Source organism: Diadema antillarum, unplaced genomic scaffold (genome assembly GCF_040938485.1).
Source record: "Diadema antillarum isolate AM-2024a unplaced genomic scaffold, OU_Dant_1.0 seq00001398_RagTag, whole genome shotgun sequence".
In the NCBI taxonomy this organism is placed as follows: domain Eukaryota; kingdom Metazoa; phylum Echinodermata; class Echinoidea; order Diadematoida; family Diadematidae; genus Diadema; species Diadema antillarum.
In genome coordinates, this window is record NW_027272153.1 from 214568 (window position 1) to 233820 (window position 19253).

At 40.8% G+C, this 19253-nt stretch overlaps 1 protein-coding gene across 1 annotated transcript in view; it reads left to right on the plus strand.

Moving 5' to 3' along the window:
- LOC139709005 (triple functional domain protein-like) overlaps positions 1 to 18996 on the plus strand; it is a 193686-nt gene extending 174690 nt beyond the window's left edge. The window contains exons 12-21 of the mRNA XM_071620973.1: positions 5015 to 5081; positions 5785 to 5897; positions 6360 to 6429; positions 6746 to 6832; positions 7414 to 7506; positions 10870 to 10998; positions 11742 to 11930; positions 14172 to 14340; positions 15585 to 16654; positions 18260 to 18996. Coding sequence (XP_071477074.1) covers positions 5015 to 5081; positions 5785 to 5897; positions 6360 to 6429; positions 6746 to 6832; positions 7414 to 7506; positions 10870 to 10998; positions 11742 to 11930; positions 14172 to 14340; positions 15585 to 16654; positions 18260 to 18535 — 2263 coding nt within the window. The 3' untranslated portion in view covers positions 18536 to 18996. The remainder of the gene's footprint in view (positions 1 to 5014; positions 5082 to 5784; positions 5898 to 6359; positions 6430 to 6745; positions 6833 to 7413; positions 7507 to 10869; positions 10999 to 11741; positions 11931 to 14171; positions 14341 to 15584; positions 16655 to 18259) is intronic.
- The last annotated feature ends 257 nt before the right edge of the window (positions 18997 to 19253 follow it).

Below are 19253 nucleotides of genomic sequence, written 5' to 3' on the forward strand. Positions count from 1 at the left end.
TGCAGGTGAGATGTGTACTAAGCGTAGCTCAACAGGTGAGATGTTTTCTGAGCATAGCTCTGCAGGTGAGATGTGTACTGAGCATAGCTCTGCAAGTGAGATGTGTACTGAGCATAGCTCTTCAGGTGAGATGTGTACTGAGCAAAGCTCTGCAGGTGGTATGTTTACTGATCATGATGTTTACGGTGGTATGCTTACTTATGCAAGTGAGTATAGCAGAGCAGGTGAGATGTCTACTGAGCATAGCTTTGATCAGATTGTTACTCAGCCTCGCTCTGAGTTCTCTACTGAGCCTAGCTCTGACAAGACTTGCAGTGAGCTTAGATCTGATGGGCCTGAAGTTTGCACTGAGCCTAGCTCTGATAATGATGCGTACACCGAGCACAGGTCTAAAGTACAGATGCAGTTCTCCCAGACTCTGGTTGATATCCAGCACTCTGACCATTTTGACTGTCCTGATTTCGTGGATTCCTGTGTTGAGCTACAGGTGAATGACACTTCCAGTCATTTCTGTGATTTGCATGACTGTGCAGAGCGAGGTGCTATTTCGCACAACAGTATGTCTCATGCAGACTTGCATGCGCCTGCTTTTGCGCAATACAGGTATCGTCAAAACGAAGGTGGTGGAAGTTCACCATATCCAGCCGAACAAGGGGACAAATCTGACCTGCTGCCCTTCGGTTATAATGAGGACAATTTTCCGTCACCTCAGAAGACAACGGCTATGATTAGGTCACCCGTTCACAATGATCAGTCACTAGATGGTGGTTTAATCAGTAACAGCCAACCACACCCTGCTGATAATTCCCACCACGACGTCATCGGCAACCCTGATGTCAACAGACACCATCTAGATGTTGGTGGTTTACTCCCTGCTGATGACACCACTCCCGATGTCGACGACGTCCTCCAGCACGATGATGGGAGCCCCCCAGCTCGTGATGATATCTACCGGGAGATTGATGCCATCCCTGTGGCTAGTGTCAACTTTCCCGTGGTCGTCGATGACGGTCCCCCTCTGAAGCAGGTCATCCTAGTCAGTGTGAGCGATCCGCTTCCTCCTGACCGCAGCCCCGTAAACGACAAGCTTTTGCAGGCCTATGATGATGAGCCTCCAGTCTATGGTCTCCACTCGTTTCTAGGCGAAGACCCCCCAACTCATCGTGACGTTCATCTTGGATCTTGTTGCGTCGAACTCAGTTTCCACCCTTCAGCTGACCATGGGACGAACATCCATCCACCTCATCCCCCACCCTCAGTCCCGCATGTGGCCATTGTTCACCGACCTAGTCCCCCACCCCTAGCCTATGGACTCGGGTTGCACCCCATTGTGCCATATGTAACCCTGCCGAGAGGGATCAGGCTTGTCCCCCCAGACAGTGTTTCCCCATGTACACATACAAGTTTCCCTAAGTTGCCCCATGTCCTTTCCCCAGGATAAAGTGTACCCCCCTTCCAATGGGCATCTTTGTGGTAGAGTACCGTTTTTCCTTATGTAACATTGTGTGACATTTGTTCTAATATTTTTTTAATAACTGTTTTATTTATTCAGTGTTAGATCATATCAATGTTTATTCTTCAGAAAACAACAAATTTATTCACTCATCAAACTGGTAACATGAATGTTTTCATGGTTATTTGTAATGGGGGTATACATGTATTAGTCAGTGAAATTAGTTTGTCAGATGTGTATATGTAGCCAGTGCATAAATGCAGATAGTTTTTATCATGTACCCTTGATTGTTTTCAGTTCGTGAGGCCAATACCAATTACATGCACCTGTATTTTGTGATTTGTGCCAATCATTACAAAGTTGAGCATGATTGGACTGTTGCATAAATTTGTGTGCTGTACCTTAATATTATTGGTTAGTTTAATTTTCACATTGACGGTGTTGATTATGCTATGTTTTTGTATGTGACGGTTGCCTACCACTTCATCAGTTTAATCATTGGGTACTCACAGCCTTTCGTGTACCTCTATTGGCTGTTTGCTCATAAGCTGAGTTATTGTATTGTAATACTTCAATTCATGTATTATGGTACATTGTACTGGGAACATGCTAAAATCATGTGTGATTGTTTCGTTTATTGTTAAATTTTCTGTATGGTGTAGAAGTACATGTATTCATTTTGTTTCAAACTGGTGTAAGTTCGTCATTTTTATGACATGGTCCCTGCAGTAGAGGATGGCAGTATGCACGCATGACGGTAAGGGGTTAAGGAATGTTGTACAGTTGTTCAGTGTAAATTTTGTTTGTTTGAGGAAATTATTAATGATTTTTGTCTAATTATATTTGGTAAGTGTATCCAATGGAACTTAATGAGTTTAACTGAGATAGTTACAGCCGTGGTCCTCATCCCTGTTTGGATGCAAGTTTGTACCCTGTGATAGGTTACTGTGATTTTTGTTATAGGGACATTTTATTTTTCATAAAATGCGCATTACATTTAAGTCATCACTATTTGTGTGTGTATGCCATTATTCCGATGTTAAAAGTTTTGGAGGGGACATTATTTTGTTCACAGAGAGTGGTGACGTAGCCATCTTTCCAGACAGGGAACAGAAGGGTTGAATGATGTACAATACCACAGGTTGCAGTATTGAGTTTGTTATGTTTTTAGTCTTACAGCTGTATGTCACAATGAATGACGGATGAGTTTTTTTAAGATCATTGTATTTAGGTACATTTTTTCAACTGTTATGTGATAATTAGTTTTGTATCTGGTAATGCTAGGTTAGTAAAGTTAATTGGTGTTAATATGTTGTATACATATTCTCCATATGTATTTTGACTGTTTGTAAGTTGTGTTCATTATTCTTTTCTGGCCAGTTGAGATGTCGGAGATTTATCTTAAGGAGCCACAGTACATGCATATGGGATGGTACAGATTATTTGAAGTTCCAATGTCATATCACTGGAAACTTTATTAGGAAGTTGATATTGGCTATTAGACAGCAACCATATGTTTATGAATGTACTGTAGTACAAGTGACAAGTGACATATACTGTAGTTCATGAGTATGAAATAATAGTCATATATATGACAACTGTGTTTAAGGTTGTGTTGTTTGTCCACTAAACACAAATATATTTGTGGTCAGGTCTTGGTTATTTACTAACCCACAGGACATATATTTGTTAGATTTGTTTATATGCATAATTGTTAACTCTTTATTTATGATAGTTTCATTTGTGTTGAAAGTAGAAGAAAAAGGCAGTCACGCCATATGTTATGGTTATGTTGAATACCTGTACATGTACGATGTACATTTGTATGTCGCATGATTAACGCCCTCTGGTGTTAACAAGTTAGAGTCCTCTCGGGCTCGGTGAATAAAGTCTCTCCACATCGTATCTGAGGTCGTCCGGCTTTTCCTTCTTAATACTGGCGCTGCTTTTATTGCTGTTTTGTTGCTTGCAACAATATGAGCAGAGAGATAGAGAGAGATAGAGACGGAGAGTGCAAGTAAGAATATTTTCCACGTTCTGATGCTATAGAAATATTTTCCTTCAGCAAAGGGGATTGATATTTTATACACCAATATGGTAGCATGCTGAAATATTTTTATTCTTGTTGATGACACCCAGAACGAAACTAGGAAAGGGATTTGCTTTACTCTATTTTTTTTTCTTACTCATAAATTCCCGCATTCAGTGACAGAAGTCATAAACACATACAGTGTATCTTCCTAATTCCCCACCCCCAAATTTCCTAAGCCAAAGCTCCACCAGCAGTTTGTGCTCTAAAGTAGAGACTGTCTTCCTCTTCATTCTATACTTTTGTGCTGTTGGTGCATAATATTAGAGGTACCAATAACTCTAATCGATTTGTTGCAACTTTGTCAGCAATCTTCTAACAAAGATCCAAAAGTCAAGAGTTTTGTCTTTCAAATTGGACCACCAAGATTTTGCCTGTGATACTCCCATCATACATAGGTCCGGAGGATGTATCTAAATGAAGCATGTTAAAACCTCTGCTTTCATGGGAGGGAGGATCTTCTAGGTTTGGTCGGGTGTGGTCTTGGAAGCTGTGTGTTACATGGCAGCCAAGTATCCATTAACCTGTAGGTGGCTCCATAAACTCTTTAACCCTTTGAGGACGAGTCCCGAGTATATTCGGGCAGGTGTCTATGGGAAATGTATGTTGTAGCAAAATCAGTCTGTCCTCAGTGGGGTTAACCCTATGCGTGCTGTGAATGCCAGCACAGGTTACCTCATAGTGTCATACAATCATACACACTCTCCAAAGTCCCTGGCGCAGGAAGGGTTACCATATTCACTGGCGATACGGCCGCAGTGCCGGATAAGCCGCATCCTGACACTTGATGATGGAAAAAATAAAAAATAAATAAAGTAGAGAGATTTTGTTTTGATCAAAACTTCATTACTTTTCTAATATGTTATTTTTTATAAGAAATGTTGTTATTTCTATGTGCTTCAACACGTTTCCTAACAACAATAACAATCGGCACATTGCATGGTCCCATACATGAATATGTGTGTCGGTTAGGGTGATTCTCTTGAGTTGGAAAGACAATACAGTAATTTGCTTGTGCTGGCGTAAAGGTCTCACCCTAACTTTACTACTTTATTTTCGTTAAAAATAGTGCGGCCTTATTGCCGGCAAATACGGTAGATATCTCTTCGTGTCTCGACAAGCTAATATGAAAGCCCCCCAAATTTTGGAATCAACATCTCACGTCTGTTGAGGTGCATGTAGCATGCAGGTTGTATCTCCCTGATCATTCTTAAGAACCTGGCTGATCTTGACCCATAAGAGTTGTATTTTGAAATTGTAAAAATTGTAACAGCCTCAATGTACCTTCAGATCTGAACTGTAGACTTATCTCTTCCAGCAATGTTGTGAATGATGTGTGACACATTGTTGCAGCCGGGCCCCTTTAAATGTTTCTCCAGATAAATGGCGCTCTATACAATCATCCTCATCATCAAAACTTGGTGAGCCTTGAGTCTGTAGTTTTACATTTTCGTTTCTTGTTCCTCCTCCAGCTTTGTCCTGCAAGAGATGGTGGCCACAGAGGCAGACTATGTGAGTGACCTGGCCAAAGTCAAGGAGGTGAGTGAACTCTCGTCCAGATACATCGTTCTGCCTCTCCTCTCCCCGCCCATCAAACCTCAATGGGTGCCAAATGGTGGGAGAAAGTGTTCATTTTAGCAGCACACGCTGCTGGTGGCATAGAGCCAAGCAAACGTGCAGGCAAATTGTAGAAACAGTTTAAGGTGTTTTGCTAGGATCCCAACATTTTCAAAGTGTATTAATTGCATTACAAAAAAAAAACTTTTACAAAACGTATAGATACATGTACCACAAAAGCATAAAGAGTTGCAGGTGTATGAGTACCAATGGTTTTTAAACTTGAAGCAGAGAGTTTAATGGATATTCAAGAAGTCAATTTTGAGTTTTGGGTTTTTTGTTGTCAGTTTGTTTTTGGTTTTTTTTTTGCTTTTTTTTTATTCTTCAATAACCATAGTAATATATATATTCTCTTTTTTTATGTAATGTGTCATGCATATGCTGTTCTTTAAACAATTGTTATTTCTGTGTATCTCTTGTACGCAACTCTGGTGGAAGGCACATTTCCACATTCATATTTGTGGACAATAAAACATTCAATTCAATTCAATTCAATCCAAATTTAGTTTTGAGCTGCTAAGCACAAAAATATAATCACCCGAAAATGGAAGACGTTTACAATATACATGTATGTGCATTCCTTGATTACTTGTATTACTTTTTTCCCTTTCGCATCGTTCCCTAGGGCTACATCAAGACAATGAAAGAGGATACAGAGATTCTGCCACCAGAGATGGAGGAAGGGAAGGTCAAGATCGTTTTCGGCAACATCTCTCAGATCTACGAGTGGCACCGGGAGTGAGTATCGACGGTCAGCGAGAACTGACCTGCCAGGGTGATGCCCTGTCCATTTGCAAATTGCAGACAAAATGTTCACACTGATTCTACAAAGATTTGGTGTTTTCCACAGGCTTAAGTACACTGAATACTTTGTGTGGGCATACTTCACTCCACGACATGTACAATGTAGATTACATTTAGATAACGTAGATTAGATTTTTATAATGAGAAAGTTTACTTTTGATGAAGACAGGGCATTCAGAAATCACATCATGATACAGTATTTGGGTTTATTTGTGTCCAGGTTATGTATACTTCATTCCCTCTCCTTGATATAAAGATATTTCTGTCCTGCAAGCAATAAAGATGATAAATACATGTTTTTAGTGAGCCACTTCTTTTTTTTTTTATGTTCTAATTTATCTGATTGTGTTATTGTTTTTCATCTGTTTTGCTCTGTTTGATTTTTTCCTGACACAGCACATTTTCGCAAGAAATTGCCAAAGTTCTAGAAGAGCCGGAGAAGCTGGGACCACTTTTCAAGCGCTATGTGAGTGTCCATGTAACATTTATCTTTATATTCCATTCTATTTTCTTTTTATGAAGATCTGTAAAGAGCTGTAGAAGCCATTATGCACACCAATGCATGTATACCAATTCTGACATCAGTGACCATGTTACCATTTTGAAATGTGTGTATTTAAATTCATTGTAAATTATTTCTTCTATCAAAAAAATTACAATATATGCTGTCATTGATATGTTTGTGATCTCAGTTGATTAAAGTTTTCCTGCAAGAAGTACAAATATTTCTGTATATTGTATATTTTCATATACTCTATATATTTGTTCCTCGCCCAAAACAGGAGAGGAGATTACGCATGTATGTGGTGTACTGCCAGAACAAGCCCAAGTCAGAATACCTGGTCAACGAATTTGAGTCCTTTTTCGAGGTAAGAAAAACACAACAAATCACTCCTCCTCTTTCACCATAACAGAATGCTGAAATTTACCTCAATGTTACAAACATATAAAGTGTTCATATATATGGACTGGCTTAAAATAAGAATAAGTAGTCGAATTCCAAACATAGATGTAATCTCAGAACATGGAAAGAGAGTATTCTTTTCTTCCTTGAGGATACTGTTTACAAAACGAGACACTAATTCTCCCAGTCTGCAGTGGATTTCATGGTAAATTTATATTCTTGTTTCTACTGGTGCTTGATCTATTTTGTACTTGGAAAAACATAATGTCAGGGTGTTTGTGACATGGTTGTGTGTATTTCTACACTAAGCATACAGTTTGGTCATGAATTTTTGATAACGATGATGATGATGATTATGATGATATTGGTGATGATGATTATGATGATGATGATGACGATGATATTGAATTGCATCAGTTGAAGAGACAATAAGAGACGATGCATCCAGAACCATGTGATATCGAGAAATTTGTAAGGTTGCAATATGTCGATGATGTCATAACATTCCCTTACTGTGTGATTGGTTGGCCCTTCCCCTCCCTCCAGGAAATGCGAGTCAAGCTGGGCCACAAGCTAGCGCTGCCCGACCTCCTTATCAAACCGGTCCAGAGGATCATGAAGTACCAGCTCTTGTTGAAGGTAAGCAGGGACGTGCCCCGCCTATGCTCTCCAGTCCCTTCTCTAGGTCCCTAGATGAACCCTTGATGTGCTCACAGGCACTTAGCTCAATTTGCCCAGCTTTTTCATCTGCATATGTGACCCTGCATCACAAAAATTAACAAAAAGTTGCAAGACATGGATTTTTCAGTTAAGGGCATATTCTGAAAGAGCAGACTCTAAGCTTTAAAATGATGTATAACTCAATACATCTGGATCTTCGTAACCTGTCTAAATAATGGAAAGAAAGTACACACTCTAGAAAGGTTTTCACTGAGAGAAGAGGCTTGGAAGTTTAGGGTCTATTCAAGTGCTTAATATCACCAAGTTTCATGCTGTGCAATGAATGGGGGTGGGGGGGGGGGGGGAGAGAGATGTAAAACTCTGTAATAACCAGAGTGAAGAGACTATTCGAGTAAGGAAATGTCCATACTTATCAAACAGATTTTATCAGGACTGATGGTAATGGTGCAGCTGCAGTAACTTCATATTTGCACATCCTAGGCACTTTCACTTCATACTCATGTTTCTGTGGCTCTTGATATTCAAGTTGTTATTGTCTTTGTTTCTGTCTGTCTGTGTTCATGTTTGGTTTGAGTTCAATAGGAGGAAAGGGGAACAGCTCATAAAACGAAAGGACAGTATGTGTATATTCAATTCACTCACCAATTATTATATTGTATATACCCGCGTATTGAATATACAAGAGGGAGAGAGAAATAGAAGAGAGAGACACGCACACAGGAGTGAATAACTGATTATATGTTTGTATATGCATGTATCTGTGTTTTGTTAAAAGACAAAGTACAGGAGGTAGGTTTAATCATATATTTTGTGGTGTGTACAGTGTATCTTCCTGAAGAGAAGCTGATATGCTACAGGAAGGGAAGAAAATCAGGAATATAATCGCATGATATAAACAAACTTATGAAAGCAGGAAATGCCCTGCCCATTCATCTGAAGTATATGTGGAGTATATTACCAGGAAATCTGGGATTAGCATCAGTTGAACAAGAAATACATATTTTATACTCAGGAGTGAAATAACATGAAAAGGAGGTCATGGGACTAAGGGCCCTCTGGCTTTATTTTCAGTTACCGGAAAGCCAGTCTCGGAGGAGGATGTGGATGTTGTTATTGTTGATTTGGCTGAGTAGAGTGTGTGGCTTTAACTGTCTCGTACAGACACTGCTTCTCTGATTGCAGTAGAGATGACAATAGGATGTATGGTACCATAATGTGTGTATGATGTGTATACTGTGCAATTCATTGCTGCTATATACACTGTACATATACATGTATATCACAGAAGACAGCATTATGGGAGAATAGTGATAGATTTGTGTCATTATGTGGACATTGTGTTATGCAGGGGCAGATCCAGGAATTCCGTAAAGGGGAGGCGCCTTTACAAAATTAAAGGGGAGGTGCAGGCACCCCCACCCATATTTCCCATTTTATTTCTTTTGTTTTAATAGCAATCTAAAGAGGGGGCGCGCACCCGGTGCACCCCCCTCTGGATCTGCCACTGTTATGCATATGGCTCACACAAAATCTATGACATCTAATTTCTTTTTATACGTTCTTCCTATTCTTCCTATTCCTAGAGAGAGAGAGAGAGAGAGAGAGAGAGAGAGAGAGATTTAAACTTGTACACAAATTTGTATACACATTCTTCTTTGTGATACAATTTAAAGGACAAGTTCACCTTCATAAACATAAGGATTGAGAGAATGTAGCAATATTAGAAGAACACATCATTGAAAGTTTGAGGAAAATCAGACAATCCGTTCAAAAGTTATGAATTTTTGAAGTTTTTGTGCAGTACCCGCTGGATGAGAAGACTACTGCAGTGTATGAATAACTTAGATGTCACATGCGTACAACAATATAAGGAAAATATAAAGAGAATTTCACAAAATTCCATCTTTTGAAAAAAGTACACATTCCCCTGACTTGTTACCGACAAATGTTATGGGTAATATTATTCCCCCTGCCTTTAGAAAGAGGCAAGTCAAGTGCACTTTTATTATGCCAAAAAAAGTGAAAATATGTTGAATTTTCTTTTACATTTTCTTTATACTGTTGTACGCATATGACTCACAAGCCGTAGTAGTCTCCTCATCCAGCGGTTCCAACACAAAAATTTTAAAAATTCATAACTTTTGCATCGATTGTGCAATTTTCCTCAAACTTTCACTGATGTGTTCTACTAATATTGTTGCATTTTCTCAATCCTTATGTTTATGAAGGTGAACTTGTCCTTTAATGATGAAGTAGAGGGGACATATTGTATATATTTGTTGTACTGTACATTTATAGTTTTTGTTTGTATGAATTTTGGGGACAGTATGTGTATTCTTTTATCTACTGTGTTCATGTACAAGTAAATGTGCAGTGCATCATGATTCTTGTGAGTGGACACTTTCTACAGAAACTAGGTATCATCGATGTTAATATCAATGTAAATATTTCATATTGTTTATTTCCTTCTTCCCAAATGCCCTTGCCCCTTGCTATGGCTTCATATCCACATCACCTCTTCCTTCTTGTCTTCTTTTTCCTTCTCTTCCCATTCTTCTCCCTCTCCCTTTCTCCTGTCTCTTTGTATTCCCCCTTTTTTCATCCCCTCTCTGCTCCTCCTTCCTTTTTTTCCCCCACTTTGTCATAATTTTCCCTTATCTACCTTTACTGCTTCTCCCCGTCCCATACCTACCACTTCCCCCACCCCTTACCCAACACCCCATACCCCAACACCCCTTCTCCCACACCCCTTCTTCTACACCCCTTCTTCCACACCCCTTCTCCCACACCCCTTTCTCTCACCCCTTATCCCACACCCCATCCTCACACCCTTCTCCCACACCCCTTCTCCCACACCCCTTCTGCCACACCCCTTCTGCCACACCCCTTCTTCCACACCCCTTCTCCCACACCCCTTCTCCCACACCCCTTCTCCCGCACCCCTTTCTCTCACCCCTTATCCCACACCCCATCCTCACACCCTTCTCCCACACCCCTTTTCCCACACCCCTTTCCCCCACCTCTTTTCCCATGCCCCATCCCCCACACCCCATCCTCACACCCTTCTGCCACACCCCTTTTCCCACACCCCTTTCCCCACCCCTTTTTCCACACCCCTCCTCCATATCCCTTACCCTAACCCCTTATCCCCACACCCCTTCTCCCATACCCTTTCTCCCACACCCTTTCTTCCATACCTCTCTCCCTAACCCTTTATCACATACCCCTCTCCCCCACACCACTTCCCTGCCCCTTACCCCCATACTCCTTTACTCCACACCCACCCCATTGCCCCCTCTGCCCACCGTTTCCGTACCCCAGGACATCCTGAAGCAGTCCCAGAGAGCAGGGATGGACACAGCTGAGCTAGAGAAAGCGGTGGAGATCATGAAGGTGGTGCCAAAGAAGGCTAATGACATGATGGCTATCAGCAGACTCCAAGGATGGGATGTAAGAGAACACATCAGCCATTAGTAGTGGATGTAATAGTAGTAGTTGGAAGTGGAGGTAGTAATAGTAGTAGTTGGAAGTGGTAGAAGGGGAAGTAGTAGTGATGTTAATAAAAATAGCCGTTATTGAGTAGTAATAGTTGTAGTTGTAGTAATAGTGGTAGTAGTAGTAGTAGTAATAGTGGTAGTAGTAGTAGTCGTAGTAGTAGTAGTAGTAATAGTGGTAGTAGTAGTAGTCGTAGTAGTAGTAGTAGTAGAAGTATCAGTAGTAGTCATGGTAATAGTATTAGTGGGCCCTGATAGTAGTAGTAGCAGTAGTTGTAGTTGTAGTAGTAGTATAGCAGTAGTTGTAGTTGTAGTAGCAGAATAGCAGTGGTTGTAGTTGTAATAGTAGCAGTAACAGAAATAGTAGTAGTAAAAGTGGTAGTAGGAGTAGTACTTGTGGTGGCAGAAGTAGCATTGTATAAAGTGCTACTTGTACATATGTAGGTACACTGTACAAGTAGGAATAGTAGTAGAAGTGATGCATGTACTATTAAAGCAGTAAAAGGCAGTAAGGGGTAATTCAAAGTAGTGTATTAGTAGAAGTAGTAATGCTCTTTATATTAGTAGTAGTAGAAATGTGAATGGTAATAGTACTGGCACCACAGCAGGTCAAATTGGTAACTGTTAAAGCATGCTGATCTAAGTTTATGACTTCAACATCCACACTTAGATGAAATGTTTGTATTGCTCCAATGACAGGGTAAGATCAATGCACAGGGTGAGCTGCTATGTCAGGACACCCTGAACGTAGCTGTGGCAGACGAGGGTGCTCAGAAGTACAAGGAGCGGCGCGTCTTCATGTTCGAGCAGATCATCATCTTTGCCGATCCCCTCGAGAAGAAGAAAGGGTTCAGCAATCCGGGCTACATCTTCAAGCACAGCGTGAAGGTATGGAGCGCCCTCTCTTGTTCATATGAAAGACGATCTGACATTGTTTTACATCTAACACTCACGTTCTTGGTTTCTTTTGGTTCTCACTTCCCTTGTGTCTTCAAATCAGGATAGAATGGTACATGTAGATGTAAATGAATTTTTATATGCATCATCCCTAAATCTGCACATCTTCAAGTCAAATATTGATATTTTGTTCTTGTATTTAACCGCATCTCTTCTTTTAAAGCAGAAGATATGATATGCTTTTCTTGTACTCTGTCTGAGCTACCTCTTTAAATGCTGTGTTAGGACTGCACAATTTATTGTACTCATCCTGTAGTCAGTCTGTTTAGTGCGAAGAAGGAAATTCTTTTTGCACAGGTGTTGTTAATCACTGAAGTTATCCCTCTACACGTGAACAGTGTCACTGTGTTCATAAATATCAAACTCATCGTGTCACATGAACTTTAAGGGTCATTGATGTGCCTTCTATACACAGCTGTGCTCTGAGCGACGGATAGCTGCACTGCTACTTACGCTGTTATTTTCACGAGGGTTTAATTTTCGTGAGTTTCGCGAATCATGGTCGGACTGCGAATTTAACAACACATGAAATTGTCATCATACGCTAGAGTAATAGTGCTTTACAGTAGGCTCGGTGTCAAATCGTGAAAACATCTCATGATTACACGTAAGTCTGTGACCTCATTCGTGAAAATATCTGTACATGAAAATAACAGCTCATGCAGTATTTTTATGAGTAGTTTTTTAACAAACAATAAAAAACAAAAACCTGCTGCCAATGTATGTGTACACAAACACACATGCACTGAAATGGCAGTAGATTGTACAGTCTTATTAGACCAAGTTGAGACATGCTCCAGTTCATTGGAAGAACCTCTTGTTATTCCAACTGTTATTACTCAAGGCATGGAAAGATACAAGCTGTCTGATTGGTGGACTGCTCATCATGTGACAAGTGTTTAATCATGCCATTGCACGCTGTCGCTGTTGAGCGTGAAATTGTTGATAACCAATTTTGGATATTGAACTCTGGTATCACCCATATAAATGTACTCCTCTGATTGGCTCATAATCAACTCCTACATTGTATTTTTTGAACTCCTCCGATGTTAGAATACTCCTACTTCTGCCGCGCACATCCAACCAGTTATGTACAATATGTACATGCACTCAATAACATGTTTACTGTAAAGAATATCCGATGCTCGCCTTCATGCATGACTGTGCCACGATATGTTACCCTGCATCACAAAACCAACAAAAAAGTCGCCAGACATGGATTTTTAGTTAAGGGCAGATTCTAAAAGAGCAGACTCTAAGCTTTAAAATGATGTATAACTCAATTCAAATGGACTGTTCTAACGTATCTAAATATGAGAAAGAAAGCACACACTCTGGAAAAGTGTGAACTCAAGATCAGAAAAGAGGCTCTGAAGTACAGGGTCTATTCAAGTGCTTAATCTTTACCAAGCCGTGCAAGCTGCGCAATAAATTGGACAAAGAAAAAAAAAACAGGGTGTAAACCACTGGAGCAACAACAATGAAAGGATTATCAGATTAAGCTGAAATTGGGCATGCTCTATTAACATATTCTGTGCATGATTAATGCCAACTTTCAAAGCAGTAGCATTTTGCTTTCAAAAGTTATTGGAGTAGAAAGTGAAGAGTGTGCAAAGGATATGAAACGGGGCCTCCAAGACATACTTGATCACACTACTCTACAAAAAAAGTGGTAGTAGAAAAACTACTGAAAACACATTTTTTGATTCATTTTATGATCCCAAACTTAGGAATAATGTAGAAGCAGAATAGATCTTTCAGAAAACATGAAAAACTTCAGATTGTCTTGGTTGACCCGTTTCACCTTTTTTGAGTCCTCACGTAAAATCAAGGGGTGCGACTTTTTGTTGGTTTTGTGATGCACGGTCACATATAGTCATACAACATTTTGCCTTTAATGAAAAAATGGCTGCCAATTCTATACTACATCTAAGAATCAAATTGACCTCATTCGTTGATGTACAAGGTATTGCATAAAACAAATAGCACATGGTCTCTACTCTCGCAATGGAACAAGATTTTCTACTCATTTAAAATATAAGGCACCCTATTCAACATGGCTTTGCCATGTCAAAAAGAGTGCCTCATCTACCACTTCCTGCAAAATCTCGTACCCTTACACTTGTGACCATTCACTGTTTGTATACGTACTGCCCTCGCCCCTCCCTGCAGGTAAATCAACTTGTGTTGGACGATGAGCCTGATCCTCTGAAATTCACCCTGCGGGCCAAGGCCAAGGATGGGCTGGTGCTGCTATGTCAGGCAACGACACCAGAGAGCAAGCAGAACTGGCTACAGGAGATCAGCAAGGTGGTCAACCAGCAGCAAAATTTGCTCAAAGGTTTGTGTCTGGCAGTCCGATCAAAAACAGAAACAGAGCCTATCAAAAATTTCTTGTGGGTTTACTTTCACACCACATTCATACTTGATAACTAGAATAAATCCAGATGACTAAAATTGTGTTAATATATGTGATCAAAACTGGACATACAATGTAGTGTGAAATTTATAAAAGTTTTACATGTTTTAGCGAAATACTGACATTTTTCTCAACCCACATATATCTATGCAAATTAGCTCAGATGTTGACATCAATCAGCTACAACTCTCCCATAAGTGAGTGTGTAAAAATATGTCAACAAACGCCCCCTTATCTTTATCAGTAACTTTGATAACAACTACGTATAACCCATTTCTCCGTAAAGATCGTCACCGGTAATGTAGTTTTTCGCAACTCACGAATGAGTATAAGCAAAGGATACTCAAGTCCTCATTTTGATTTCATATCAAAAAAGGAAATTTAGCAAAGATTTTAGCATAGACCAATGAGAGACTTCAGAGGCCATGACATAATCTCTGACATCAATGTCATCATTAAAATGTTAAAACCTTAATTTTCATGTTCAAGGAATTTTTTAAATTTTGCAAGGATTCAAGATTTAAGTAAAATGCATGCAATAAGTTTTATTTACACATGCAATGAATGCCAGTGGCAATTTGTAAAAGATTCATGCGAGAAAAAAAAAAAAAAAAAAATCATTGGCTCCAATTCGCAAAAGTTTCATGCAGCAAATATTTCAGGTTTTACTTTAGATGTGAAATTCTGAAAGTCCATATTCGATTTCTGATTTTGATTTTGATAAATTCGCTAGCCCATATAATTTTTTTCTCATGTCATCTTAGTCTTGTGAGCCAACAAGAGCCTGGTGTGGAATAGCATTTTCATTGTTTGACCTTTTCATCATAGCTAGTTCTGCCATTTTTCTTCTTCTTTGTTATTCTCTCATTGTCGTGTAGTAGAGACACAGTTTATGAGGTATGAGTTTGTACCCAGACGTTTAGATAAGAGAGTAGACAACATATTTTGAAGAGTGATTAGGAATATTTTGGAATATAAAGCATTATAACAATGTTCTACTAAGAACACGTTAGTAGGAAAAAGTACAGTCATGTGAAGGAGCGAACGCTGTATAGATAAGATTGATGAGATGTTTGAAGATTTTCTGATCTGATTGAGTACTTTATGAATCTCAGTGATTGGTCAGCAGCATGCATTTCTGTTTTGATTTTGTCGTCTGTTTCTAGCTCTGCAATCACCAATCGCATACCAGAAGGGGCTGGAGGGAGCAAGTTTGGGACTGGATCCATTCGGTTGTCCCGAAGGCAAGTCCCCCGGCCCATCACCGGCCCCGTCTCCAACATCCCCAGGCGGAAACCAGTCCACGAAATTACGCAAGGCAGTCTCGCAGAGCAGCGAGCCGCAGACCCAGCTCCAGAAGCAGCACACGATCTTCAACAGCCTGAAGATGCATCGAAAGAACCAGACGGCCCCCGCTGCCATCTCACTGAATGAACTCAAGGAGAACAAAGGTAATGCCAAGAAGAAAGGGGCGGTGGACGAAGCCAAGTCGGGCACGCCCACCCACGATGAGAAGGCAGAGAAAGGAAAGGACGATAAGAAAGATAACCAGGCGGGGTCACCATCAATCCGCCGAAAATTCTTCGATGGTCTGTTTCATTCATTTCGTCCAAGCAAGTCGCGAGATACCAGCCCGATGGGGAGCAAGGAGAGCCTGCAAAAAGGCAGGGAGCAGAAGGAACAGTCGGCAGTCGCCGGCAAAGAGACATTGGAGAAGGCCAACAACAAGTCAGCTCCGCTCTCGAGCCATTTAGACTTAGTGACTGGGAACAATGCGACTGCAGAGAGCACCGCGGAGAGCCCAAAGAGCAATGCAGCGAACCGGAGCCCGCTCATGCGGACGCAAAGTGCGAAACTAGGGACAGTCGTAACGGCCAGCGAGAAAGCGTCTCCCGGATCCGCGTCGACGGGGAACAGTGGTGCAATTACGGTCGATGGCAAAACCAAGGGGAGTCCCCTGCATGTGACGATGGGGTCGTCGAGCCCATCGAAGGACAGCGGGGTGTCGGTGCGCTCAAAGCGCGCCTCCACCGGCTCACTGCAGAAGGAGGCCGAGTTGAACGGCAAGGATTGTGCAGATTCACCGTCCAGTAAGAAAGGGGGCGAGGGGTCCCTGTCATCCCCCGCCCGATCACAACTTCCCCACGGGGTGGGCAACCGGGATCAGGCGGGGTCACCGTTCAATAGATCAAGCTATGCATCGGTGTCAAGTTCGGAGCCTGATGATGGCGCTTTTGTAAGTTGGATCGTTCATCATTTTATCCATTATGGAAGGTTGTTAAATTGATGGTCATTTTAAATCGATTTGTTTTTCTAATTTCTCAAGATCCTACAGTGTACTTCTGATATTATACACACTGTATTTTTAATTTTTGATATGTTCGATATCTTTATTGCATCATCAATTACCTCTCCCAGTGGGTTGTTGCACACACACACACACACGCGCACAAAAAAAAAGAATCCTTGAATAAAGTGTGCAATGAATCTACTTCTCAACAATCAATTATGCTTTTGGTGTCATTAAGAATCACAATTTCAATGCAATTATTGTAAGCTGTGGAAATAGCCAGTCACATCTGTAGCATTTGCAGTTGTTTCCATGGTAATGGTTATTTTGACAAACTTGCTACTTTGCAGTCACCTATTGTAAGAAGCAAAATTAAGAGCAGCATAAGAATATGCAATGTCCAATTAGCAAAAACAGGTGTGCAAAATCTATTCAAATATCAGGGGACCCGGCTTGAATGAGCTACACATATATGAGGTGAAGTTGTGTGGTATATCAGAAACAGGGTTGACACCAATGCAAATTTACTGTTCAATCATGCAGAACTTTCCCCAGGCCTTTCCTTGAGGGATAAAGCTAAATGACTTTAATTGCTGTTAAGCTACATATTGTTGTCGAGTCTTTTTGTGTTATAATTACTACAAAAGTGACCTGCAGTAATCATCAATTGATATTGGTAAACACTTCATATCAAGTGGGGATCAGAGATCAACTCAACAACATGGGCCATGAAAGTATCAGAGAGCAGCTATTGTGCACAGTGCAGTAGGGATATTTTGGAAGCATTTGTTTGAAATAAAGCTAATGAAAACAGCCCCAAAAGTGAGCCGTGGACAATCTGATCCATTTCAAACTTTGACCAGCCAGAGGATCAAAGATTAACTTCAGAATGAAGAGAGTGAAATCTGTCTCATGCCTCGAGCCATCTGAGGAAAAACAAAATAAAGAAGAAAAGATGTCAGCTTGGTTGATGAAAAACACTCTTTTCATTTCACATGGAAGACTAGTTCTCCGTCTTCTCTGAGATTCTCTGAATCTCCACCACAGAGTTGATCTAAAGATTAGCTTTATGGTGAAGGCTCTGGAAATCAGTCGCATGAGGGGTTCTGTTGTTAACAGTTTCAATGGAACTGATGAAAATAAAACACTTATTGTCCAAACCTTGCACTTAATCCATCTAAGGGGATTATCTTAAGATTTGGGTCTTTTGAAATCAACCTCCTGTATGAGACCTATGGGGAAAAAGAAATTAAAGTGGCAGGCTTCTGCAAACAGTACTAGTCATTCCGAACTTATTCTTTTTTTTTCTTAGTATTAGTCACTTCCTTTCAAAAATATTTCCTTTGCGTGATGCCTCCTGGTATGTAGTGCAGCAACGAAGGCATTCCACTTAGATCTGTTCTGAGCTAGCAGCTTAATGGTCCCCAATGTGCGCTCCAGACTTTTTAATTCTGTTTCATTCTCTTACATCTTTATGGGAGAGTAGTTTTAGAGTGGAGGATGCTGAAACCAGCTTACACGCTTCTATTTCCTGCTGTTCTGACATCACAGACAGACCACTGTATGGCGCCGATCGTCGAGGACTACACCGCTGTGAAGGAGGACGAAATCTCCGTGTCCAAGGGGGAAGTGGTGCAGATCCTGGCGGCCAATCAGCATAACATGTTCCTGGTCTACCGGGCGGCGGACAATCAGTCGCCGGCGATGGAGGGCTGGATCCCCGGCCAAGTCATGAACTTCACAGGACCGAGCCCGCCCACCCAGCAGCAGCGAGAACCAGCGACACCCGTGGCCGCGCCCAGCTCCGTGGAGAGCCCGAGCAAGTAAGCTCCTCCATCCTACACTACTGCTACTACCACCATCACCACCACTACCACTACCACTTCTACTACCATACTACTATACATACTTACTACTACCAAGCACCGTCATCAATACTTACCACACTGATTGTTATACTCTACTCTTACTGCCACTGCTAGCGACCAGTGTATCATCAACATAATCATCATCATTCACTGGGGCTCCATGTTTTCCATCCTTCTTTCTTTTTATATTTGTTTTGCACCTTTTTTTTTTCCTCTGTTTGATTGTTTGTTTGATGTGGAGTTAAGGGACATACTGACTTATCGTCTTTCTACCGGAAATGGTCATCCCAATATGTTCTTAAATGTATATGTTGAAAGTACAGTAGAAAAGGAGAAGTATAGACAGGTGTTTGTGCTATACAAATCAGTTGTACATTGAAGAGGAGGTCCTTTGCAGTTTTTGTTGCTGTTTCTATCATATTTTGATTGGTGTCATCAAGGTATTCAATCTAGACGGTGTGTGAGGAATACAGTCATTTCTCAGTCATGGAGAATTATACCCCATCAAGGTAATGTTCTATGTAATCATTAGCCATACATCAACCTTCATTTGGAAATGAACGATTTTTTCAAAAGTTTCTTTGCCGACCCATCTCATGAAAACAGTGCACATAGCTCATCATTTGCCATGCAGTAAGAAATCTCTATTCATTGCTGTGAGTGATTTTTGCATGAAT